Source organism: Chiroxiphia lanceolata, chromosome 3, assembly GCF_009829145.1.
Source record: "Chiroxiphia lanceolata isolate bChiLan1 chromosome 3, bChiLan1.pri, whole genome shotgun sequence".
In the NCBI taxonomy this organism is placed as follows: domain Eukaryota; kingdom Metazoa; phylum Chordata; class Aves; order Passeriformes; family Pipridae; genus Chiroxiphia; species Chiroxiphia lanceolata.
The window spans coordinates 64,529,338-64,556,969 of record NC_045639.1 but is presented as its reverse complement, the minus strand read 5'-3'; the positions used below and the strand labels follow the sequence as shown (position 1 = coordinate 64,556,969).

At 40.4% G+C, this 27,632-nt stretch overlaps 1 protein-coding gene across 1 annotated transcript; it reads right to left on the bottom strand.

Annotated features, from left to right (window-relative positions):
• Window positions 1-17: 17 nt before the first annotated feature.
• SERINC1 (serine incorporator 1) lies at window positions 18-17,202 on the bottom strand. Its single transcript, XM_032681524.1, has 10 exons — window positions 17,046-17,202; window positions 12,042-12,203; window positions 10,364-10,557; window positions 7,378-7,457; window positions 7,054-7,191; window positions 4,771-4,940; window positions 4,563-4,653; window positions 3,549-3,690; window positions 3,208-3,438; window positions 18-1,652 (listed from the first exon to the last, which is right to left on the bottom strand). The coding sequence occupies exons 1-10, from the start codon at window positions 17,082-17,084 to the stop codon at window positions 1,514-1,516; spliced, it is 1,386 nt and encodes a 461-aa protein (XP_032537415.1). The 5' UTR covers window positions 17,085-17,202; the 3' UTR covers window positions 18-1,513.
• Between the last annotated feature and the right edge of the window lie 10,430 nt (window positions 17,203-27,632).

The window sequence follows — 27,632 nt, the reverse complement described above, 5'->3', positions numbered from 1 at the left end:
AGACATCAAAAGTCATGGAACATCTTCATCCAAATTTATTTATTAATAAGGTAACAACATATTCCAAATTATTACAAGCCTTTACTATTCTTTCCATTATCATCTCAGGTTTGACTGACATGTCAGACTTTTGCAGTAAATGTCAGTGTTCAGTGCAGAATTAAAATAAAAGCTTAGAGAACAGCAACAGGAAGTCACAGTTACAAATACCACAGTAAGAGATGAGCATGACATCTGCTGCAGGCTCCAGGGTCACTCCCAGTCAGGCTGCTTTAGTCTCAAGTTGTAACAAGTAATGGAGAGAAATAACGCGGCTTAAGTACTTCTGTTACAAAGCAGCAAGCACAAAAGCATTTAAGATTTTGTAACGGCACAGGAACTATACTATTGTAATCAAACAGATTAATGTCTTAACTCAGGCCTAGAGTTAGACTTCCTAGGCTTAAGTCCATCTCTGGCAATGGACAACAAGCAAAATACTTAATACAGTAAAAGATTTCAAGATTTAAAGCCGCAAATATTTTAAGAAACTCTTTAGTTGAAGCCTCAGTAAATGCAAACCCCCTCCTTTAGTTACTGTAATTTCAGTGCTCCTTTTCTTCCACTTCTTTTTTTAATCACAATACTCAAAAAATTCCTCTAAAGGGTTTACACAGCTTTCAGCACTCAGCTCCTTGCAAAGTCTGTGATTGTAGCTTAGCAAAGAAGAAAGTGGCACACAGAACAGCAATAAATTACAGCACAGCTATCCAATATAAACTACTTTAAAAAAATAATAATACATAAATGCACATTGTAAACAGGTGCCTTAAAAACATGCTTCTGAGCATCTGATACGAGGATGTTTTTCCCCAGGGTGCCTGTCCTGTCTGCAATGGGACACATCAGACCCAGCAGCACCATGGAGGACACTGGCTCCTCCGCAGCTCCAGGTGCAAGTTTCCCCATCACATCTGTGCTAAAGCTACTGCTGCCCTCAGCATGGCAAAGGTCAGGCTGTTAGTGCCTAAGTGCTGCGAGATGTCCAGTAAACTCCAATGTGCTCCATTTTGAGTCTAACAATGCTTACTACTCAAGGCTTACTTTGGAATCAAGGCAACAGGGATCATCAAAGGCAGCCCCTCCTTTACTTGCAAAGCCTGACCTAGCACTGTTTAGTTACCCTAATTAACACTTGCACTTTTTTTCCTACAACTATTTAATGCAACTGAGGGGAAAAAATGTACTTCTAATAGTTCTCAATCTTATATCTCGTGCTCCCAAAGCACTCAATCTAGGAGTAATCCCATGAAAACCATCATTACAGCAATTATCGTTGAGCTCAGCTAGAAAAAGTCATTTAGTGAAATGACAGAAGACATGGTTCAAGGTAATCATGCAGAATAAAGCAGGATATACTACACGGACAGCACACGCACACACACACGTATTTACAACTGCACTATTATCCAGAATACTGTTTGTTTCAAAGACACGGTGAAGCTGACACAGCCCCCCTGGAGAGCAGCACAGCTCAGTCAAAGTCACGGTTTGTAAGAACCAGCGGAGCAACCAGAGTCCACACATACAGCACGATGCCGATCCAGCTGGACGATATCTTCACCCAGACAGACGGCCACTTGCTGGTCATTGTCTCGTAAGTAGAATCCGGACTATGAATAAAGGGAAAGAAAAAAGGTAATTTGCAACTTTTCTTTCAATACCACATACTAGTGTACTAAGCCACCCTTCCACACTCTTTTCAAAGTAGATCATTTTCACTTCACACCTCAGAGGACATCTGTACCCTTCTTCCAGCCAGTTCACACCGGTCTGTACAAGAACAACATTTGCTAAGTTGGTGTCACAGGAAGGTGGAAAATAACAACAGCACAAAAAACATTTACTAAGAGAAGCTGTCAAGAAGCGGAAATGATTACAAGGAATCTCTAAGCAAATCTGCAGAAAGGCAGTAAATGGATAGCACTTAGAGAGACAAATAATGTATTTTACCTTTCCAAAAGAGAACACCTAGAAAAATTATTCATGGTGATGTCATACTGACCCAAGCAGGGCCAGAAATGAAATCCACAGCAGGACTATCTATCAGTTACTTCTGAAGGAAGTAGCTTTCTAGTGTCGCTATTTTGATACAAATTGGTTTTTGCCAAATTACTAGAGACCATAATTTGTATTTTTAAATTCTGAAGAACATCTGCTCTAGCTGTTAACAACAAACAATTCACACATGAGAGGACTATTTTATTGTGAGGAATTTTTCAGGGAGCAGACAATTAATTTCCTTCCACCAGGCCCTCTCACAGAATAGCTGAGGTTGGAAGAGATCTCTAAAAGTTCTCTGGTCCAACACCCCTATTCCAGCAGGGACATCTAAAGCCAGCTGCCCCAGATGGCTTTTAAGTACCTCCAAGGATGGAGACTCCACAAACCTCCCCGGGCAACCTGTGCCAGTGCTAAGTAGCCCCTGCAATGAAAAAAGTGTTTCCTGATGTTCAGAGGGAACCTCCCATGCTTCAGTTTGTGCCCTTTGTCTCTGTCCTGTCACTGGGCATCACTGAAAAGACCCGGCTCCATGCTCTTTACACCCTCCCTTCAGGTATTCATATACATTGATAAGACACCCTGAGCTTCCTTTTGGCCAGGCTGAACAGTCCCAGCTCTCAGCCTCTCCTCATATGACATGTTACAGTCCCTTCATCATCTTTGTGGCCCTTTGCTGGACTCTCTCCAGTATGTCCATGTCTCTCTTGTACTGGGAAGCCCAGAACTGGACCCAGCACTCCAGGTACGGAGTCACCAGTGCTGAGCAGATGGGAAGGAACATCTCTCCCTTGACCTATTGATATAACATGTCCTGTTTCTCCTTCTTCTAGCTTTCTTTACCAGACACGGGCCTAGTGTTTACTACTTTTTAGTTGTTATAGGATTTAAGTCTTTATCCTGTTCACTTCATCAGGACACATTTCAGCAGTCCAGTGAATCACAAGAATCATCCTAGAAAATACAACAGGCACTTGGGAACACAAGGTTGGCTGCACTCAATTTTCAAATACAATTCACTAAATATAGCTCAAACAGCACATGTCTCTTGAGAAGTCCCATTCAAGACCTACATCCCAGAGCACACAACCTGTGTCTCCTTGTCCAGCAAAAGATGGCATCTTGTATGCTCATTATTAAGCACAACATATTATCAAATGTAAATACCTGTACCAGTTGGTAAGTGTCATCATAATATACAGTGATGCCAGGAAAAGCATGAAGTGAAAGAAGGAGTAACTGTAAGTAACTCCATCTCTTTCATTATCTATGGCTCGGTGAACATCATCTCCATCATCAAGGGAGCCATCACTCCTGGGCATTCCATCTTCTATCAGTGTTGATTCATCACTGGTCAGCATCAGTTTGTTAACTTGGCTGTTGTTGGATGTTCGGATGCTGTATTTAACAGGAAAGGACACAGTACAGTTACCCAAATAAACACAATTTAGTATCCTACAACAAGAAGTAATACAAGTTAATAGATTATTTTTTTAAAGGAATCTTACCTTGAATAGAGAACACATAGCAAAAACAAAACCAGTCCTACAATTCCTTGTGCATCCCACCACTGCACCACCTGACCTTGGGTTGGAGTGCTGGTGCTGTTGTAACCAATGATGCTCAGCAAACTTGGGTTACAGCGCCTATCTGTGAGGGAAACTGCATTAGAACTTACATAAAACAAGAACGAGACAAATATTTAATAGCACATTTCCATGCTGAACGCATGGTAATAGAAAAGAACTTCACGACTGTGACAGTCTTGAATTAAAAAAGCTTTGAATCTAATTTTAGCCTATTGAGTCTCCCTAAAGCAGGGAAGTGACAGTATGTGGCACAAAAATCTGTCTCTAAAGCAGATAAAAGGATTTTAAACTTACATAAGATATGCATCAAATGTTTCACTGTTCCATCTCATAATTAGATGCAACAAAATTAAAATATGTGCATATTAAGCTTAGAAATTCTACCACTAGAAAGCAAGTATGACAAACATATATTCTACAGATGGGGTGCCAGAGTCATCTCAGAGTTGGAGAACAATGCTAATAAGTTGGTTTCGTATTATCAGCAGTTCCCAACCCGCAGCATCCACAGGTAATACTGATTAAACAGCTGAAAGTAGCAGACAATCTTATTTCCCCATAATCACTGCCAGGATTTGATATAACTCATGTATGCTGTGACACACAAGCACAGAAGATGTCCATAGTTAAGATAAAAGGGTCAGAGATCCAATTAAAACCACCAAAATCAATATTTTAAAATTTATTTTAATCACCAGAATTTCTGAATTAATTTATCTTTAGAGATGCTCAGCTGTTTTCAGACACAATAAACATTGACAACATTTATTTAAACTTGTTTTAAATCCTCAGTTTGGAAAAATAAAATCAGTAGCATCTCAGTCATCTAAGAAACATGAAACTTGGTAGGGAGACGAATCACCCTGACACCGCAGAGGAAATGCAGTAATCTGCAAAACCTAAGCACAAGCTGTGCATTGCTACTCCACTTACCTGGTTCATTGGTCATAGCTGACCAAGTCAAATACATTGTATAAACTGTGATCACTGAAGACTGCAGCAAACCAGACCTTGGCTGAGATTCCTACACAAAGGAGTCAAAAAATAGGGAAGTTAGGCAATTAAAAGTCTCAGGCACAATTATATTATGATAACACAAAAAAACCCCAAACCCTAAGAGGTAACAGAAGTAAAACTGTACCTGAATCCTTGGTAGAATTGACATTACAGAAGCACCAATGCACAGCAGCATATTAACACTGATGAATGTCTTGTTTTCAGAACAACCTTCTGGATGAGTGTAATAAACATAAAACAAGACGATAGCTACAAGAGACAGCAGGTAGTTGACAGCAGTAGCTGACAGCAGAGCTGTGAAGAGACAAAACCATAGTTAAACTGGTTAATAACAGAGACTACTAAAATTGAAATAATATTGCATGATTATAAGGTTTTTGATATGGTATACAATGAGAGTTAGGGGCACTGAAATGTAACAGAAGTTCTCAATAGTCTGAAGTGTTATAAAGAAAGAACATAACAAATGGGAATCCTGAAGCTTTACTTGATTCTCCAGTGCTCTAACAGCAACTAGGAAGAGCAAGTATAAAGGAACACAACTACACACAGCTAACAGCTAAAAAGAAACTAACAGCTTAAAAAAGAAACCGAAAAAATACTTCTCCAACAGAAGGTAAAACAAAATCCCATTTCCAAATCTTAGTAAAAACATTAAATAGTGAAGTGGCTATTGAATGAAAACAGGCCATACTGTCTTTTGAAACACCTAAATGATCACATCTGAAATGCTATATTAAAATAAGGTATCATTTCTCCAGCGAGATGACTTGTACTCTCCTTCACTATCTTGGCCTTTCACCCACCATATACCTTTGAAGAATAACAGACTGGCAGATAGAAAAAACAATTATTTGAGATGATTATGCTCAACATGAAGCACTAACAGACTTCTTTGTTTTTAATCAGTGCTAAAGGTATAAGAAAACCTCTGGCTGAAAAAAACCAAAAACTTGCAGTCGCCACTTCCCTGATACTAAGATGCACAGGAAGCTCCAACTGAATCTGAGGAAGAACTTCTTTACTGTGTGGGTGAGGAGTCTCCCTCACTGGAGATATTCAAGAACTATCTGGATGCAATCCTGAGAGACTGAAATGTTAAACTTAACGACTCAAACAATCATCCATTGGCAAAAGCAGCAGGGTGCTTTGATGAGTCCAGGTTTGCATCACCTAAACAAAGGGGAGGAGGAGAGTTTGAGAGTTTTTGGACCTGTAATAGCCAGACCTCTGATCTGCATAAGAACAGCCCAGGTGCAGACGGAGTGAGCACCCAAGCTCGGTTTTGAGCCAAATAAGGGAAGAGGCCACAGATCCTGAGAGGTGGGATAATGCTTTTTATCATGCCAATGCTCTCCCTTACACAACTGGCTCAGTTGTCAAACTCCTCCCCAACCCTCTTTCACATTCACATGAGACATTCACATTCACATACAGGCCTGAAGGCACTAATCCCTTCTGATGGGGCATAACTGGTTCAACTGCACTGATGTGAGAGGCAGCTGTCACAGAAGGTGCCATAAACCATCAAAGACCCCTGAAATACCCCCCCAAACACACCTTCCACCAGAGGACTGTACATGATCCAGTGTTGAATCAGAGAGTATAAAACACCCCACCCCAGGAGAACTACCTGGGCATTCCTGCCTGAATCTCAGTGTATATTGACCTCCTGCACTTTGTGTTTCATGGGCTTCCCCCACCCTTGGCGGATCAAGACTGTGACCATGACTTCCATCAACAGACACCTCAATTGCATCAAGTCTCCTGGCTGGACCCACGGGTGGTGTTATCTTTCTACTCTTATCCTTTCTTTTCCTAATACATTTTCTTCAGTGTTATTTTTATGCTTTTATATTGCTGTATTTCTACAAATAATAACCATAACGGCTACATACCCCCTTTTCATTGCAACCAAACTGTTCTGAAATAAACTCGCCATATATATATTTATAAACAACAGTCATTTAGTGTACTTTCTCTCTAATGTGCCCCGAGGGATTTATTAGTAACAAGAACCTCAGTTACCCCACCTTCAGGGGCGGGTTCCAACAGCAATCCTGTGCAATGTGCTCTAGGATTACCCTGCTTGAGCAGAGGTTGGACAGATGACCTGCTGTGGTTCCCCCCAACCTCACCCAGTCTGTGACGCTACAAAACTTGATGCCCTGTTCCCAGGGATTGGATCTTATCACTCAGAGACTGCTGCTCCCCTCCCTGCTTCTCCTTATTTAACTTGACATCAGAAGGACATCAATGGAGCTGAACTACACAATCTGAGATAATGAGACTTAGGCATAAAGCAGACCTTCTGCACTCTGGTAAAATGCACTATTCAGTGAGTAACTTATTTAATATAATGCACATCAACTGAAACTTAAAACTTGATTGTAGTACAGTCTTTTACCTGCATACCAGCATCTTGAGTTTCCTTCCTCCATTTTTTCAACCCAAGATTCATTCCAGGAGTGGGCAAAGTCAATGAGCAAGACCAGCTGAATAAGAATAAAGCAGAATGCTCCAGCCATACCTACATAAAACCACACTAAAGGAGAAATAAAACAAAACCAGTTAAGAACCATTGATAATTTGTATTAATGTCCCTAAACATAGAGAAATGCTATAGTTGCACAGCTACAATTAAAACTGTATGACATCAGCATGCACTTGCCTTTGTTTTAAAACCCATTACCATTGCACCATGACACAGTGGAAGACAATATTCCCTTACCAGTTGTAAACGGTCCCTCTGGTATGAAGAAAGCTCCAACACTAATTGCAAGTGCTGTTGCAAATTTAAAGAACCAGAATCTAAGGGGAAATTAAAAAAAAAAAAAGTTCAGGCAACTGCTACATCTTGTTTAATTCACACAGAAATGCACATCCTTAAGAGTTGGGGTTTTTTAATTCACTCATTCTTAACCTGCTTCTCTTGAAATAGGATAAAATTCTTATTTTATCTGTCCATGATTTTTGTGATCCAGAAAATTATGTTTCAACTGTGCTACACTGACAAGAGTTTGACATATTTCCCAGAGAGATCACACTCATGAATTACAAATGAAGCCAACTGTGAATTGTTTTTTGTTTTTCCTAAGAACATTTTTAGCCAGAGCAGTGAGATTACTGAACTACCTGCATATCAGAAAAAATTGGTTAAAAAAATCCCTACCTATTTCTAGTATCAAAACCAAAAAGGCAGAATATCTGGTTGGTGCCTACAATGACAGAATACACTATGCTGGAGCTCCCTATCAGTCTCCATTCGCTTCCTACAAGAGAGATATGCACCAAAGCCTGCATTTTTCCTACCCAACTTCAGACTCTTTAGGCCTACATCTGATGAGGATTTATCACAAGAACAAAAGCAAATGATTAATCCTTCACAGAAAACACACAGTCAAATTCCACTGCAGTGGCATTGGAATTTTTTTCCAGTAAAAGATATGCACTCATAGATCATCAAATGTTTCCTAGAAAGCATAGAAGGGAGTATATTTCACCAAAGATCCACCAAATTCACCCCAAATATAAACTGTATAGGGAAATTCAAACTGTTATGCCAATAAAACTGTAAGAAGGTGAAGACTATTTTTTCTGATCACAGTGACAGGCAACTCCAAACACAGGCATGATGTCATCTACATGTACTTCAAAACTGTATATAACAGCACAAAGACATGTACCACACGCCCCCAATGTCAAACACTTGGACAGTTTTCAAATGTTCTATCCCTTCCCTTTTTTTCCCATACTTTGAACAAGTCTATCAATCGCTCCTGTTGGCTGTTACAGCCAAATAATGGAGACCAGAGGAATAAATTCCAATTGTGTAGCGAGGAACTATGTGAGATGACAGAAGTGTAGTATATTGAAAAATATTTAGTAATTCCCTGGGATATAGAGAAGTGATTAAAGCCAGTTTGAAAGCTGAATTAAGTTATAACATTTACAGTGCAATACGTACCCCACTAAAACTAGTTTTTGAATCCACATGAGGAATTTTTTTTTTTTTTTATCAATGTCATTCTCAATTACAGAAATAAGAATGCATTCAAGGTTGTATATATCTAATCTCTAATTCTAGACTTTTTTAAGGTATCTTAACACTCTACCCTTTAACTTGCTAGAAAACAACTACAACTGCTATGCATTCTCTGCAACCCAGCTACTATTCTGTAAATACATTGTAACTGATTTTTTTCTATTGTTATTATAAACCTGAGGCAAGAAACCACTCTGATTGCTGTTAAAAAAGCAGAGAAGGTGAACATTGGCACTGGAACATATTACTGGACTTAACTTGCACGCAAGAATGAAGAAGTCAGTAGACAGAGATGGAAAAAACAATATTCTGAATAAATTCACTGACAGAAACATTACATCACAAAGTATTACTGAAGATACATGTAATTTCAAAAATCAAAAGCCATAAAGCTTTTCACAAAGCTAACTGTAATGCATTTTATTGAAGCAACCGTTTGTTACAGAAGTGTTGGAAATAACATTATTAAATATTTTATCAGTAACATTTAACAAACATATTTTTTCTTTTTATCCTAGTGCTCATGTTAGATTGGCTAAGAAGAATAAACTGCTATGGGTTGCATAAACAGTACAAACATTTGTACTGGGAAGCACAACGCCAAATAAGGGTACCAAGAAGATCCCAAAGTTTTAGGTAAAAACATTCTACATGACATAAAAGATGTCTTTTGCTGTAAAAACGAACACAAGACACTGATATAGAATGTACCTGAACCATTTTCTTCTTGCTTGTAACAAGCACATTCTCCTGAACAAAGCAGAGTGTAGGGAAAGGCTGAACTGAGTTACTGATAATGTGTCTTAATACTGTATTGTATCTTTTTCTTTAGACCGAAACAAAAAAAAAAACAAACAAAGTAATATTCTGCTGAGTCTTAATTATTTTATCGTCCCCTAGAGAAATAATTTGAAGTTTTTTCTCATGTTATGTTAGACATGTTTAATCTTAATATACTGACCATAAGACAAAACTACTTCATCATTTTTATGGCTTAGCTGTTCATAGCTTCCATTAAATACAGTCACCATGGAAAACCAGTAGTCTAAGCAATCACTGTGACCATCAAGACTAGGCACCATAAATGACTTTAGGCTTTTTAGCCTCATGCCCTCTTACAACTATTTTCATCTCCTTAGTTCAAGTAGCTACATGACACATAGACAGAGCCTGGACGAAAACTGCCACCTGTGTCAATCCATGAGCTGAAATCCCACTATATTCTTCCCTCTGATAACTCCAACTAAAATGGAATATAAAATTACTGGAAAGCTCAGAAACGAAATACGTCATTTATTTCTTTATGCAAAGGGTAGACTGAAGAAATGACAGCAGACAGAGAAAAGATATGTTTAACTCATAACTTTTAAAACAAAACTCTTCAGAAAAGAGCAAGCCCTTAAAAACTTCAAATTTAAGAGGAACAGAATTCCCAGAGGACAAATGAGGCTTTTTAATCTATTTGTTAAAAAAATCTCAGTGGAATGAAACTTAGTGCCATTATTCATCTCTGAATTTCGTCATCTTCAGAAAGAAGTGGAATTTCTAATCTTGGGAAACCTCTGGACGGATTATCTAATGTCACAGTTTAGGCTCTGAAAAGTAGCAGCCATGTGTATCTTTTCCTCTTAAAAAATTAATCACTAACTCAGTTCTCATTTCTGCCTCTTACCCGTTATGAACCGCTGCCCTTGGGTCATTGCTGCTCTTCACTTTGATCATCAGCAAGGAGAAGAGGAGGAAGAACATGGCCATGCCAAAGCACACACGGTACACGGCTTTGTAACCAACAAGAACATCGCAATTCACGTGGCCGTGCACACCAGGAATACTTGTTCCCATCCCCCCATCACAAAATCCAGGAATCTGTGATAAATACAAGATACTTCAGTGATCATTAAAAGACCTCCTTGAGTAAATGCATATTAATAAATTGCCAATATGTAACTCATTAACATTATAACATTACGCAACTATTAACATTGTTAGAAAATATGATACTGAAGGGCTGTACAGGCACTTACAGTCCAACTGGGATATCAAACATATTCAAGGAAAAAAAATCCTGCATAGGCAAATTCTAAACAAAACCAAAAATAAATCTTAGAATAGTTTGGTTTGGAAAGGACCCTTAAAGATCACCTGGTTCAAACCCTCTGCCATGGGCAGAGACATCTTCAACTAGATCAAGTTGCTCACAGTCCCATCCAACCTGATCTTGAAAGTTTCCAAGGATGAGACAGGGATCTTATGAACAGAAGGTTTTTTAAATGTTATTAGCAATTTTGGAACTTCTCAAAGAAATGCAGTTTTCACTTGCTAATATGAATCAAGAGATAAATAAAAGATCTGGGAACTGGTAAATTTGACTTGACAGTTACTGTCAGGCTCATGACATAGCTAGGAGGTGGCAGCCTGCTCACATCTCAGTCTCAGACTCTCCCAAAAAATGTAACATCACCATCAATTAGATGTACCTGTAACTTCCATACAAAACAGTTGAGAACATTCTTTCCAGTCACTAGCAGGACATGATCAACATCTTTTAGAAGTCAAATCATACTCCAGAAGGCTGTAATTTTCTTTCCTACATGACTAACATGGCTCTCACTGAAGCTCCGGTGTGGTTACTATACCACACTGAAATAAACATTTACAAATGAATCATTTTGGGGGGAAAAAAAATTAAAAGCATGCCCAACCAAAGTTACTATCTACTGAAAAAAAAAGAAAAGACAGCAAAACAAAGACTAACAGAAGTACAGTACAGGTAACCCAAGCTGACTGAACCTGTAAGCTCATATTATCACTCTCTAGTTTTACATGCACTATCACATCTTCATATAACCAATAAACTGTAAAATTCCACAAGCACTTCCTAATTTCCTGAGTGAAAAATACACTACTATGACTAATGACAAATATTTTTGTTATGCATTGCAGACTTTAAAATAGAACTTTAACTAGTACAGCACAATAAAACTAGAAGATATTTTTTAACTGCGATCAAAATCAATCAAGTGCCACAAAAACAAGCATCTCCTTAAGACATAATTTGAACTATACACACATAAATTAAATTTTCTTGTTTGATAAAAAATCATTTTTTTTCTGCTCCGAGCTATTAAAGAAAAGGTGTGACTTCACTTCAAAATAGTTCTTTTCATCTATAAAGTGATTTTCCAAAAGTTCTTTGTTTATTTGATCTACGATCAAATAAATGGTGACTGTGAAGCACAGGTGGCAGCAAAATTACGTATTTCCAAATAAAATCCAGGCTTTCAAGATGTCAATTACTATTATCTGTGACATTTGTTCTACCAAACATGTCAGCAATAAAGCAACCTGACCTTCTTCAGCTGCTCTTCCATGCCTGGTATTAACATCACACAGGCAACGCTCACGCCAAGAAGCAAAAAGAAGGCATAGATCAGTCGAGTTATGGTGGAGTTGTTTCCACTGGGGCAGCATCGGCAGAGCAGGCACGGGGCACTTCCACACAAGCACGGTATCTGAGAGGGAGACAGAACAGAAATTATTTATAAAGCTTTGCATCGCTAGATTTCAATATTTAATCAGGCTGTGTAGATCATCTGAAGTTATGATGAAAAATGACTCATCCTATGCATCCCACCCACCAGCGCAGGCTAAGTCACTGCAACATCTTACAGAGCCATCCAACAACCTTGGCAGTGCTTCCTGATGCGCCACTGCACAGTGAAATCAGTGCTATGTCAAAAGTAATCACTTATCCATTGAAAAGAAATAAAGACTTGATTCAGGCTCATTTGTTCTCTTCAATTTATTTCATTTCAGCTAAATAAGATGCAAGGATTATTTTGAGTTAGCAACTACATCCTCCCCTCCACAGCTGTACACATGAAACAAACACAAGGCAGGAAAAAAAATAACTGTCATGAAGGTAGACTTCTAGCATCTGGCAAAATGCCCTCACTGGGGCCATAAACATTTCTGGAGCACAAAAAGTAGGTAAAATAGCCTAAAGCTTAGGCTACAAATTATTTTGTATTATCATCTACTCATATATCACATAATTCTGTTAGCTTCCAAAATTATCTTATGCAATCTAAAAGCTACAAAAGGCAAGAGCAGAATAAATATACAGTGCATGTGTTATTGATACCAAATATCAACAGCAAAAGTGGATGGGAATGCCGTACAGTTATAATACTACAAGAGGGACAAAAAACAGGACAAAATTTACCTGTACTTAAGCAGAAAATTGAAAGAAGACAGAAAGGGAGCAGATAGTTCTGTTTCACCAGGAAAGAGCTGGGGAGCGAGAAACAATTCTCTGCCACTTGCTGGATGGCAATTTGGGAAGCAAAAGAAAGGTAAGGTCCCACAAGTAAACATTAACCAAGAGAGGAAAGATACAATCAAAATGTGTGAGCACTGCCCTATCTGAGCTACAATAGACCAGACTGTGCCACCTCTGACAAAGACACAGAACAGGGTTAAAACCCATCTTTTCCCCCAGCACACATCCAGGGACACCTCTGCCATGTGACAAAAGCCACAGGTGTCCATCATCTGTGCATGAAAGACACCCAGTCAGTCACATAAGGACATGACTAGTTACATGGCCACATGACCAGGGCATGTCAATCACCCAGTACCACCGGAATGTGTCAGAAAGAGTTCTTAAAAGTTTAGTCATCTGACAAACAAAAATGCCAGCAGTCTGCTGCTACCGGAAAGGCCCCAGGGGTTGCAGGGAAAAGCAGACAAACTGCCACAACGCTCTTGTCTTGGAAACTTCCTGAGAAGCCCTTGGGAAAAGGCTGATTATCTGTTCTTACACTTCGAACAGTGTTCAACTCACACACTGGACTCACAGAGTTGGGTTTTTTAAATCATTTCCTTATATTCTTTTTGTACTTATGTTCATTCCTGAGGATGGAGGAGCCAAGAATTTTCACTCCACTATGCTACAGAATCATCTTTAAATTAGTAAACTTCACTACTAAATTTGTGAAAGTAGGTAGTTTTAATTTCAGAATGTAAAAGCTATTATATTGCCCTTTTTTACCTTTTCCCCCACTAAGTATCATTATAGCACAAATAATATGAAGATGTTGATTACAGGACATTTCATCTCAATATAATAAAGAAATTGTTTACAGTAAGAACAATTAGTCACTGCAACAACCTTCCCAAGAATGCAGTAGTCTCCATCACTGGAGGTTTTCAAGATGGACAGGGCACTAGATCGCCCCGTCTAGGCCCCCTTTTCCATGAAGGATGGACCAGATGATCCTTGGAGGCTGTTATATGACTGCATGAAAACTACATTAGGGGCATCTATGCTTAATAAATAGGAAATGTATAGCAAATATTGGCTCAGAATGCATCAGAATTTTATAGTATTACTGTATTACGCTATTTCCTACACGCACAAACAGCCTTTCTAGTGAAAAACATCTCTGCTTAAAAAGTTACTTTCTTGAACTAATTCTGTCTGCATTAATATTTCCGAAGATACTGCTGAATAAAAGGTTGAACTTGGTAGATTACAATATATGCCTAGGCTCATCAGCTGCAGAAAATTTGGTGAAAAGAGCACCTCGTAAAAAAGTCACTTCTCTGGGGAATCCCAATGTTAAATTGTTTAATACCTAAATAATTCAAGCAGCTTGCTCCTTAGTGCCTCAATGGGAAGACAGTATGTTTCTAGAGATACTGGATGCTTGCAGTAGCTGAAATAAAGGTGACTGTTTCCACCCCACTGGAAAACAATGTGTCTCAAGAGAAACAATATAGCTCACTTTAGAGTCTGAACTCCCACATCATCTTGTAAAACTTTCCCCCCAAACAGCTCATCATTCAAGCTGTGATCACACACATCTCTGAACAAGAGACACCTATTGATAACTGATACTATTTATACAAGTTGATCACTTCTACAAGGAATCCCGTTACAGTCCAAATTCCCTCTTCCTTTGGCAAAAGAATATACATCATTCCAATAAAATAATATTATACTATTAGCAAAACGACTTCTCGCAAGTTAGACTTTGAAAAGAATAGAAAGCAAAGAACATCCAGCCCATGGAATTCAGTCTATCAGCAGAGGAGACGAGGACAGTTTGTGTCACTTTCATCCTAAATTTGAAGCACACTTCCTACAAAAATATGCAACAGTACAAGATACATAGATACAACAGTAAGATACTACCATGCAGACCAAAGCTTAGCTCCCCATAAGAGACTCAGCTGAGTCATAGATGCAGACAAAAACTTACTCTTCAATTTGTTTTTTCCTTGTTTTCATAAGGAAGCTTAGACACCAGTTGCAAAATCTCAACTGCATAAAATCTACTGCCATCTAGAAACTTTTGTACCTATCAACCAACTCATATTCCTTTACATTTTTGAGAAAAATAAGCAGTTTGGTGGTGTTTACTAAGACAAAATAAGAAAAGGCAACCCACACACCTATTCTGGGAGCAGCCAGCTGGGCAGACCAGCCAGCTAATTCATGCCTGCTAAACCAGTCACTTCATTCCCCAGGGCAGTGGAAATTGCATGCGGAACACGTAAGATGAAAATTGCAGGAGAGAGGAGAGAAAACCCCACAAAATCTCTGAAAGTCAAACGTTACTGGCCCAGATGGACACAGAACAAATTTTTAATATCAAATATAATCTTCCTACTGGAGTAATGACTAAATGATTATATACTGGATTAGGTATTTGCAAAAACACTAAGCCCTTGCTGGGCCTAGTCAGGTTTTAGCTACACCATCACTACTCTTTTGCTTAAAGGCACTGAATCAATCAAGATCTTTACCTTGACAGAGAATATTAAAGCGAGCAAAACAGGAGCTCAGCTGTTTCAGAGAAATAGTGCAGTAGAGGCAAAATGCAGCAGAGGGAAAATGGCAAAATGCAGCAGAGGGAAAGCGGCACTGCCTGACCAATCTAGGTCGTCAGGATTAGAAAACTTTAGGTGAGATGACAGTGCTCTTACAGTTGTGCCTCCATCCCACCCGCCATCTCTGACAAGCTCACCTCTGCTCATAAAAACACTGAAGTAAAACACTGACACTGAAGACTGACAGTACTTAGTTAACTGGGTACCATCAGTGTTCTAGCTGATTATTTACATGCATATCAGCCTGGAAAGTCAGCTCACACAAATTTTCAAATTCTAGGATCATTTCATATAATTTGTACATCAGTACAAATTACGTATCATCTCAATTAAATATCACTGTACCAGGGCAGCCAAAGCCCATACATTCTGATAGTACAAAAAACAGGAGCTTGGATAAATATGAAGCTTTTTTACTACACTAAAACATGTGTGAACTGTTTGAATACAGGTAATCTAATTTAATCCATGTATGGTACAATATTTTAGGTATGGAAAATTTAGATTTTCGCTATTCCATTGACATTTTTAAGCCAAATGTCTAGAAATTCACAGTCCACCTGACTGTGCCTATATACCTAGGGTCTAGACTTGGAAAGACATATCATCACTTATGCATAAAAGAGCAATGCCTCAGATGAGGAGGCATTTATCAACTTCTTTGCTTTCCTGCATAGTGCAAACAGTTTTAATATCATCTCTAACTATTGTTCCCCGTTAAGAAAAAACACCCGACGATGCTTAGCACGGTGGTGACACACCACCACGGATTACTGTGCACTGAGAAAACGATGGCTCGGTCAGACAAAGATGCTACAAAGAGTGGAGCTGCTCAAGACAAAGCCAAAGGAAAGAGGAATTAAAATACAAATATTAGAATCAGGGAAACACGCGAATTCTAATTTTCCTGAAAAAAAACCTCTGGAGTTCAAAGCATTTAATGAGACTGTGACTCCTTTATAGAATCGGGGAGAGGCAATTTCAGTGGACACCGTAACACCCCCAGGACAACAACGCGGATTAAGAGCGACCAGCAGCGCGACAGCCCAGCCTGACTGGGTCAGCACGAAGCTCGCCACGGCCCCGGCAACACGGCACCGCCAGATGCCTGGAGATCCCCGGAGAAGCCCGAGCGGGGGGGGCCCCCGGCGGGGCCCGCGCTCTTCAGCCCGCCGCAGAGAGAGCCCTGCCCGGGAGGAGCGGGGGCAGCGCCCGCTCGGGGCCGAGAGCCCGGCTGGGAATGGGGAGGGGGCCCGCAGCCTCCCCGCGCCGGGGGACACGGGAAGGCAGCGCCACAGCCGCCCCTGGGAGACACGGGCACGGGGAGGTGATGGGCGAGGCCCGGGCGGCGAGGGAAGCGGAGAGGGAAGTGCGGGTGGGGAAGAGAAGGGCAGGGAGCACCGGCCGCAGGCTCCGAGCCTGCGACGGGCAGGGAGGGACCCCCGCGCCCCTCTTACCCAGCTCGCCAGGGAGCAGAGGCCCAGGACGCCGCCCATGGTCCTCGACCAGCTCCGGCTCGGGCTCCTCCAAGATGGAAGCGCGGCGGACGCGGCTCCGACGCCGTTGTTTACTGCTCCCAGCGGCGCTTCCGCCGCTCTGACGGCAACGGGAGCGTCACTTCCATCCTGGAGGAGGCAGAGCTGCCCTGTCCACCAGCCGGGAGCGGCTGGCCGGGGACTGTGGAATATGTCGAGAGTATGTGAGAAGCCAGGGTGTTCTTTGGTGTCAGATCTTTGTACGCTTTCAAGCCTAAGCAGCAAGAAAGGATACCTAACCAGTGGGACAGGCAGCAGCCAGCATCCCTTAGTCAAGGGCACCCGGGAACTAAAGCTTAAAGCTTGTTACTTGTAAACTGTGGATATAGTAAATCAAGATGTTCTTGTCTGACAGTAGAACAGATAACAGCATCCCTTAGTGAAGGACATCAGGGAACTAACAAACTTTAATGGCGTAGTAAATCAAGATATTGATCCATTTCTATGTATACATTGCTAACTTGGCAAAATACTCGAGGTCCATGTATCCTATAGCTGAACTATGTTCATTATAATGCTAAAAATCACACCTACAGATCAAAAAGACCCCTGTCCAGGTGCAGACCCTTACCCTGAGCATATGTGAAGTTAGCTGGGGTTATGTAGCTTGTATGGCAATTTCTAGCTAATCATAGTACAAGATTTGTACTTGGAAAATTACTTACTCTGAATTTCTGTGTATAAATAATGGCGTGGAAAGTCCAGAGGGGCATGTTTGATTTGTGGAACACCACTGAGCAACCAGGCTTGCACAACTCTTGAGATAAATAACTAATCAGTGTCTCTCTTGGGTGTGTGATTATCAGTTTGTTGCACACCAGGTAAAGAATCAGATTTTCTGGACAACAGGCCGACAGTGGCATCCCTGGTCTCAGGCCTCTGGCATCCCCTGGCAAGACAAGCAGCTGACTGGCTGTGGCTGCCTGTGCCACCATGTGTTTTGGTCGCACGCGCACACACAGTCCTTTGATGTGTTAGAAGGACACAAGGTGGTTAAGAGTTGGCCTGTGCTTCTTCATTGCCTCCCCACGAGTACCTAAGCCAGGGAGTGGCAGAAAGAGGGGAAGATGTTGCCCGGAGCAATGGGCCAGGCTCCCTGCAACAGCTGCCAGCACTTGCTGTGCTGTTTCCCAGCACCTCCCAAATTCGGCCAATGGGCTGAAACAGGATGGCTGTATTCACCTGCCCAATACTAACTAGAAGGCTTCAACCCATAAAACCATATAAAATTTTTACTACATCATACCATATTAGGGACCGTGTTTCTTACAAGTATCTATTTTGTTGAGCCTGCGGGGCTTCCTGGTGATGCTACAAAGAAGATGAACACAGCCAAAAAGAAGAAAAGAGTCCAAAAAAGAAAATAGCCCTAAACGAAAAAGTATTCTTCAAAAATCCTTAAAAAATAATAAGACAATCAGGGAACAGAAAATGTACATTTTAATAATACAGACATTATAATACCAAGGATACTGTCTCAGCTGAAAAATGCAACCCTTTAATTTGTCAAAGGTGTCTTAATACATACAGTAGGTACTTCAGAAGGATACGTAAAGAAATTGAATTTAAAAAAAATACTTAGCAGTATGAGGTAGAACATTTCACATCATTTTACAAATCAGGAATGTTTTTGTCTCTCACAAGTTTCCCTTACTAACACGTGGTGATTATAGTACTACATGCTAAGCTGCTGCTCAGATTGGACGTATCTATGGATGTTGCTAAATCTATTATTTGTAATTGAGTTTAAAGGCAATCCTATTTTCAAAATCAAACATGAAAAGAAAAAGCTGAGAAGGAGTTTCTGCAGGCTGAAGGTTTAAGGCTGCAATTGTTGTCTAGTGATAAAAAGGGGAATGGGAATAATTAACAAAATGGTTATAGCTATTAGTTTGAAAGGTAAATACACAGACGTGTTCAGCAGACATTGAATGCTGAACTTGTTGCATGAATATGCAGCATGCCCATCTTTACCAAAAGTTTAAGAAAGCCTTGGAAAGCCTCTATAAAAGTAGTAATGTTGCTGAAAAAAGTGGAAGTATTTGAGAGTGGGAGATGGGATCAACTGTTAGGGTGCATCAGCTCCTTGTCTAAATAATCTAGTCATCACTGGCCATCAGGCTCTCCTTGGTCTGTTGCCAATAAGCACCTTCTAGTCCTACTCTAAGATAGAAGTGGAGGTGCAGATGAGCTCTGATTTGAGCATAGGGTCTGAGCCTGAGCCAGCTTTCCACACAAGAGTCACTGTAATGTAACAGGACCTTCCCCTGTGTTGGGCAGTGTAATGGAAATGGATTTGCAGCTGTGCCAAGGAGGAGAAAAGACAATGGGGAGAGGAAGGCAGCGAGTGCTCCTCTCTCCTGCTCCTTGCCACTGGAGCATGAGGCTGTGATTGGCAGTGAACTAGTATTTGATGCTCCTGCATCCTGTGTCTTCTCAGAAGGGAGAGCAGTGGGTGGGAAAAAATTTTGGAGTCCCTTTAGTTTGGCCAGTAGATCCACAACAGTAATTCTTAATGTTCACTTTTGTTAGTGCACTAATTTGAGCCAGTGAAGTGTGCTGTGCTCATTTTCTGCTTAACGCCCCCACAATAGCCAGAAGGTCCTAGAGGCTCAACACCAGCTCGCAGGTAACACTGTGGCTTGCTTCATGTGATGAATTCATAATCTCCATTCCCTCTCCTTTGTGGAGCCCTTAATCTTCTCCAAATATGAGTTTTCATTAGTTACTAATTTCTTTTCTACTTCAATATACCCGCAGTCTTCACAGTGTACTCTTTTTCCTTACAGCCAAGGCAGACTATTTCTGTCCATACCAACCTGATCTCTTTTCTTTCCAAATATTAAATCACATCATTGTTCTCTGATGCAGTCATTATTTTTGCTGCATCTACTTATTTGGAGCATCTACTGTGGAGAGATGCTGAAGCATTACATATACTTTCCTGAAACAAGACCTGCCTCTCTTCATTACACATTTTTTCTAAGAAATTGTAAAAGAGAAAATATCTACTACAAGAATTTCTCTTCTAGAATTTTATTCCAATTTCAAGTTGTACAGCTTGCCTGACAGCTTTAAATCATTGTGAAATTTCAGTTGTGTAGAAACTAGTGGTTCCTCAATGTTGTTCTTTGGGAATTTGGAGGTCTATTTTGGCTGTTATGTTCTGATACGGAAATGTATAGGACTTTGCTTACCATCAACCATGATGGTAAATACTTCCCTTTGTACTGGAGTTTCTTTTAACTAGTTGCTGTCAGTCCACTTGTCACTGGAAAAGCTTCTTGCAGCATTGCTAGGTTTGAATCCATTCTTGTGGTGCAGTGCATCAGTTTTACTTAGTTTGAATGGGGGTGAAATTCACCATACTCAGATATCTGTCCCAGATGGCTTCCCCAGTGTGATATCCTCTTATTATGAGAATTATAATTGTCTATTATTTGACTGGTCCTCTGAATTTTTTTTTTTTTTTTTTTAGAAAATACCAGAACTCAAATAGAAGAAATAACTTTTTTTTCCTTGTTTGTATTAGGGAACTTCTTATGAGTTTATGTTAGGGAGCTTCTTACTAAAACCTGCTTTTTTGTCAGCTATTTATTGGAAAATGATGATTTTTCCAGACTAGAGACCACCACTAGAGTTCCATGGTCTGCACAAGCAACTTCCATCAATTCCTTCAGCAAACACCAGATCTGCGGAGAGTCCAGAGCTGCATTGTGGGGGAGCCCAAACACAGGTATACACACTTTAACCTACAGTAGAAAAGCCCTAGTAACCATTATGTCTCTTGAGTTCATGACCCCAGACTACTGAGAGGAAGGGTGAGCTAGACAGAACAAGATACAGTAAACAGGCAAGCCTTAGGCAAGGCTTTTCCAAATCTCTATTTTTTGTTAGTCATTCAACACACTGGTAAACAGCATGAAGGGAGAATCCTGAAAATTGCTCTGGGTGGGAGGTGGACATGTAGCCTGCCTGCCTCACAACGAGGGAGGCTGTGCTTCTTGTCATTAATTCCTACCCTCAGTATTTGAGTTACCATTCACTGCATTTGTTGCTTGAAGGAAAAAGCAAGTAGGATGCTGAAACCCTATATAAATACTACACAGCCTGACAAACACAGAATAAACCCTGTGGCTTGCAGGAAAAAGCAGGTATATGTATGGTGACCATGTGTGTAGCACGTGCACCGTAAGCCCAGGAATTCTCTGTAAAGTTAGGCAGTGCCCATGTATGTGTTAGGAATACGCACTGCATAAGCAGAAGTTAAAACACTTTGTGAACAGTGTTGATCTTGACGTGTTTTCTGTCCCCCTCTAAATGTGCAGAAGCCATGAGCATGTTTTTCTGGGACCTAGGGCATTGCTTCGTGAAGCATTCAACACTATGGTACAGCAGCATCAGACCTTCATCATGGATAGACTACCTTACATCCACAAATTTCAGAAAGATATAAAAGTACCTCCAAACCTTCCCAGACAAGATTTACATGCACGCACGCACACACATACACACACACACACACACACACACACACACAAAGAGAACATGTAAGGGAATAAAAAAGCAAATAAAACATATCTGTAATTAGGCCTCACTCGCCTTTGTGTACAATGCCAAAATCATATGAAGCATCAACATAACATTTGGAGGAATGAAAATGTTCAGCCTTCAAAACTGAAGGAGAAAACAGAGGAAGGCCTTTGTTCTCGCAACATGGACATGGAACTACAGCTGCTGAAGATCCTCTCCCCCAGAGGGCAGTGCAACTTAAAGAATGGAAGTATTTCCCTGGCAGCGTTTAAATGGAAATGGCAATTTGAAGATGTGGGTTTTATCTCAAAAATGTTAATGGAAAAATAGTCTACAGGGGTGTTTTTTCTGGAATGCATCTGTGTACACAGTACGACTCCACATTTCACTTACTTTAAGCCATATTTAAGTGAAATCTACAAAAAAAATCTTTTTTGTCCTCTTGATCCTCTAAATGAAAAGTAATATTGAAATAATGTCTGTGATAACAGATTATGATATCCAGGGTTCTATCTCTGGTGTGAGAGAAGTAGAACACAAAAGAATAAAATTCTTGTTTCTGATAGATTGTGCAAAGACTTGTAATAGAGATATCAGAAATTAAATGGAATTCAGAGACCATATTTTTCAATGACTGACATAGATATAAATCTAATACTGATTCAAATAAATAGATAGGAGTATAGCACAAATGTTTCTCTTTATCTCCCTCTTACATGTTTAGTTTTTTGGGTTTTTTTTTTATTCTAACAATACCTGTTTATGTAGATCAAAATCAAATGATGCAATGGATTTAAATGGTAAAGCATTATCAAGTATGTTTCTAAAATTATGACGTTATCTTGAAAAATACATCACTGAGTAGAAATTGATTAACAACTACATACATTTTGTAAATATGTATGGATGTAATCCTTTTTAGAAAATAGCGAATGGTCTGAATCTGTTTTATACAGCTACTGCCATGAAGCAAAGAACAAAAAATCATCAGATTGTGCAAACTGCTGTCACTCTATTCATAGCAGGAGAAGACTAGATGCAGATTGGGTCAAGACTGTTATTAATGTTCCTATTAAGCCCCATCGCAGTCGTTGCAAGTGAGAGAGAAAACTAATTTCTGCCTCTGTTACTATTATTGTGTGCCTGGAATAAATGCTCTCTAAGGATAAATTAATAAGACAGTTTCACATCACTACATAATGCTCTATGCCTTAATTGGAAAAGATAGAAATATTTGTAATAAAAACAACCCCCTTCAATTTGTATAACATAGTATGGTTCAGTGTTTCTAAATACTTGGCATTTTGGAAACTCCTGCTACCATTGTACCAGTGTGTGATAGATGCCTTTAAAACCCAATACTGACAACTTTCAGTCTATTTCCATCTTGCCTAATGGTCCAGCCATAAGAAGCTTTCTGTTTGTTTTGCTCATCCTGGAGATAAGTCTAAAGAAACATGTGGAATTCATCAAGGAATTATTTATTCCCCTTATTTTTCATCAGCCAGCAAAATTTTAGAAGACCTAGGTCCATCTGTGTTCTTCAAAATCATCCTGTCTTGTGTATTGGAGGGCTCATTCAGGTGTCTGGGAGGACCTGAGGACACATCACTGGCATTGCACTAGGCAGCTTCCAGTCTCAACAGAGATCTCCTCGCAGTGGCTTTGCTGAAGGCAGCTTTCAGCACGGGTTTGGAGGGAGACTGGTCACAAATGGTGTCCCTTCAGGTTCAGTGTTGGGGCCAGTCCTGTTTAATATCTTTATCAATGATCTGGAGGAGGGGATTGAGTGCACCCTCAGCAAGTTCACAGATGACACAAAGTTGAGTGGGAGTGTTGATCTGCTGGAAGGCAGGAAGGCTCTGCGAAGGGATCTGGACAGGCTGGATCAATGGACCAAGGCCAATTGTATGAGGTTCAACAAGGCAAAATGTTGGGTCCTGCACTTGGGCCACAACACCACCACGCAGTGCTACAGGCTTGGAGAAGAGTGGCTGGAAATCTGCCCAGTGGAAAAGAACCTGAGGGTGCTGGTTGACAGCCAGCTGAACATGAGCCAGTAGTGTGCCCAAGTGGCCAAGACTGGAGCCAGTTTATTATTGAAATAAGGGGTTTTTTTAAATAACCCTTAAAATACATGCATACATGCACACAAAAAGCAGAACTGTTACAGAAAATTTATGTGTTATAAGATAGTATTTAGTTTTTATTTATTTTTATATATCTGCAGGGATGTTATTGGAGCTACGCTGACACACATCAGCTGTTAGTGGCCTGTATTATTAATGACCTTCCTTTCATTCTCAAAGGCAATGAAGACATATTTCCCTCAATTATGAGTTTCAGATAAGCATAAAGTTTGCCAACCAGGAGTGGCAATGCAGAGGTTCTAATCTTCTTAAAAGGTAATCATAAGGATTTTAGTATTTGCTCCATAAAAACATTTCCCTGTTGCAGGAACAAGAAAGCAAGAACTTAGTGACCATTCTGCTCTTAGGACTGATATTTTGGGCACTATGGCTAATTTTGAAGACATTAATAACATTTGTGGGATCAGATGCAGCTTATCAACTATTTTAAACAAATTAAAGTATGCAAATGTTGAACCACTAGTTGTTATTTAACTGTTTGTGGGAGTTGCCGCAGAAAATAGCGGGGAGCAAATTTGATGTCAGTTTTTCCAAAGGCTCCAGAGGCACCTGTGCAGCTTAGCCTCGTGGGAACACATGCTGCACAAACTTAATAGCATTCTTTTAAAAAGTTAGTGAACCTATAAGAGTGATTTGGCTTCTGCAGTGTACCTAGATTTCTAAAAAGCCTTACACAAGGTCCTCACTATGCTCACTAAGACCTTTCAAAGCATCTAATCAGTCATGAAATGACAAAAGAGGCTCCCTTTTTGATTAATAGCTACTAGCAAGATCCATCAAGGGCTATTAAGCATAATTGTCCAGTTCCAAGCTCTATTCTGAAAATACTTAGAATGGTAATTGCTGGAACCGGGATGGCAAAGCTATCACCACCTGCTTGTCCTTCAAATACACTCTTTCCTAAGCATTGCTGTTGATCTTGTTCAGAGACATAATGCCAGGCAAGGACTTTTACCCTGACCTAGTGCAGCCTTCCTGATATTTTTAGCCAAGTGTCTTATTATCCACTAAGTAGTAAAAACTATTTATAGTTTTCTCTTTTTAATGATAAAGGGACTCTTCCTTACGTAACTTAATAATTTTATTTAAAAATAGAGAAATAATTTCCATGTGCACAGAAAGGTTGGGGTTGGAAACAACCTTGAAGTTACACACACACACACTCCCACCATAGGCAGGGACACCTTTCTCTAGATCAGGTTGCTCAGAGCCCCATCCAATGTGGCCTTGAACACTTCCCTGTTGATGCCCCGGGGATGGGGCATCAACAACTTCTCTGGGCAACTTCTTTCAGTACTTCACCACCCTTTGAGTAAAGAATTTCTTCCTAACATCAATCTAAGCATGCCATCTTTCAGCTTAAAACCATTGCCCCTTGTGCTGTCACTATCTGTCTGTATAAATATAGTCCCTCTCCCTGCTTTTTATAAGCTCCCTTTAGGTATTGGAAGACCTCATTAGGTCTGCCTGGAGGCTTCTCTTCTCCAAGCTGAACAACCCCAACTCTCTTAGCCTGTCTTCACAGAAGTGCTACATCCCTCTGATCATCTTGGTGGCCCTCCTCTGGGCTCACTCCCACAGGTCCATGTCTTTCTTGTTTTGAGGCCCCCAGAGCTGGATGCAGTACTCCAGGTGGTGTCTCATAAGGGCAGAGTAGAGAGGCAGAATCACCTCCTTTAACCTGCTGGCCGCGCTGCTTTTGATGCAGCCCAGCATGCAGTTGACCTGTGCTGTGAGCACATAACACTAGGTCGTGTTCAGCTTTTCATCCACAAGAACCCCTAACTCCTTCTCTGAAGGGCTGCTCTCAACAACTTCTTCTCCCAGCCAATTCTCATATGTGGAACTGCCTGACCCAGGTGCAGCACCTTGCTCTTGGACTTGCTGAACTTCATGAGGTTCTCGTGGGCCCACTTCTCAAGTTTGTCCAGGTCCCCCTGGATGGCTTCCCGTCCTTCACATGTGTCATAGGCACTGTTCAGCTTTGTGTCATCTGCAAACTTGCTGGGGGTGCACTCGATCTCACTGTCCATGTCATTGATGAAGATATTGAAGGGCACCAGTCCTAAGACAGAGGGACATCACTTATCACTGGCCTCTGCCTAGACATAGAGCCATTGACCACAACTCTCTAGCTGTGTCCATCCAATTCCTTATCTACTGAATAGTCCATCCATCAAACTCATGGCTCTCCAATTTGGGGATAAGAATGTTGTGTGGGACTGTATCCAAGGCATTAGAAAAGTCTAGCTAGATGATATCTGTCAGTCTTCCCATGTTAACCCTTGCCATCACTCCTTCACAGAAGGCCACCAGCTTGGTTAGGCATGATTTGCTCTTAGTAAATCTTCTTTTGTGGAATATATCAATAGCTTCTTTTGTGGAATATATCAATAGCTTCTTTTGTGGAATATGTCAAACTTTCAAAATTTGAGCCCTTATTGTCTGGGTTTTTTAATTGCTGCAGTACAGTGTAGGAGGTAAGCCAAAATCTATCATTTGTCTTGTTTTTAGAAGATTTTGGAGAAAGGAACATGGTACCTGCAGTTTGCTGAGTTATAACAAGAGCCCTCCTCTGCAGAGTTCTGGGAGACCAGCAGGGACACGAGTTGGCCATAATCCTTCAACCCAAGAGCTGTGCATGTGCAGGGAAAGCAAAGCTGGAATTTTTACATGTGTGCCTTGCACAGCCACAAACACTGGAGTACTGAACATGAGGAAAGTTTGGACTACACCATGAACTCTACATCTGTATAAACTCTCATAAGAGAGCAACACTATTCAAGTCAGCATTTGTAAATGTAAGTGTTCTCCCTCACTACTGCTTCTTTCCCAGTGCAACCATGTATATGTTAGTGGCAGGTTCAGGTGTAGGACTGAGCAGTCCTGGCCATTAAACAAAGCTGTTAGGAGAAAAGATTTATGTCTATGTACTAAACAGGCAAATTGCTCTCTCAATCTGTTAAGCTGTCGGTATGAGCTCTTGGCAAGCTGGAATAGTTTGCTGCTATTTTTTGGAGTGGAACAAATTGCCTGTGTGCAAATATAGCCTAAGAGTAGAACACACCACAGATATACTGATCAATGCATTCAAGGAAGTAAATCAGTGTTTATTTTCAGAATCCTTTGACTTCAGATGGAACCAGTTTTTAAACAAAATCAATGTTTTCAGAGATGAATGCCTGAATTAATATGTAAATAATTCCTTTGCAGTCCTGTTAACTTCAGCTGAACTTGCTGATTCAGTGGACTTCCAGTTGGCAGACCACTCAGGCCAATCATGCCTAACTTGGGGTCCCTATTTACAAAAAAACCCAAAACCTTAGAGCCAAAATTCCTTTTTAACAATTGCTTATTTGTGATGAGAACAACATCCTTCTGCCATTTTTCTTCTCTGGCTTGACAGGTTGGTTTGAAGAACACTGTTTTTTCACTGCTAAATCTGCATTTCATCATTCACGGTATTCCACACTGGAGTAATGTTATTGGAGCAGTCACTTTGTAGCAATGATGGAAAAGCCATGGGCTAGAGGAAGCGTTCAGAAGCATTGGTGTTTCTGTGACTGCTTTGGAATATGTTCAGCACTGATTTCCTCTTTATGTCTAAAAACAAGAGGGGGGTTATTTAGCCATGTAAGAATTTAGGAGGGGGTCTATCTACTCTACTACCATGAACGTATTATACATATTATTCATTACTAGTAGCTTCTTGTTTTCCTCCTGATCCCAGTTGCAGCAGGCTTATTGAAACCTAAGGCAGGAAAAGGAGTCACTGTAACTTTTGTTTCTCTACCAACACAAAATTTTGTACTTTTTTTCATACTAG

Bases quoted from the DNA above. Each gene is read 5' to 3' on its own strand.
- SERINC1 (XM_032681524.1), bottom strand. From the start codon at position 17,084: ATGGGCGGCGTCCTGGGCCTCTGCTCCCTGGCGAGCTGG. The intron at 12,204-17,045 runs GTAAGAGGGGCG...TCTCCCTCTCAG, and splicing joins TCTGCTCCCTGGCGAGCTGG to ATACCGTGCTTGTGTGGAAG. The intron at 10,558-12,041 runs GTCAGGTTGCTT...TATTTATCACAG, and splicing joins TGGAAGAGCAGCTGAAGAAG to ATTCCTGGATTTTGTGATGG.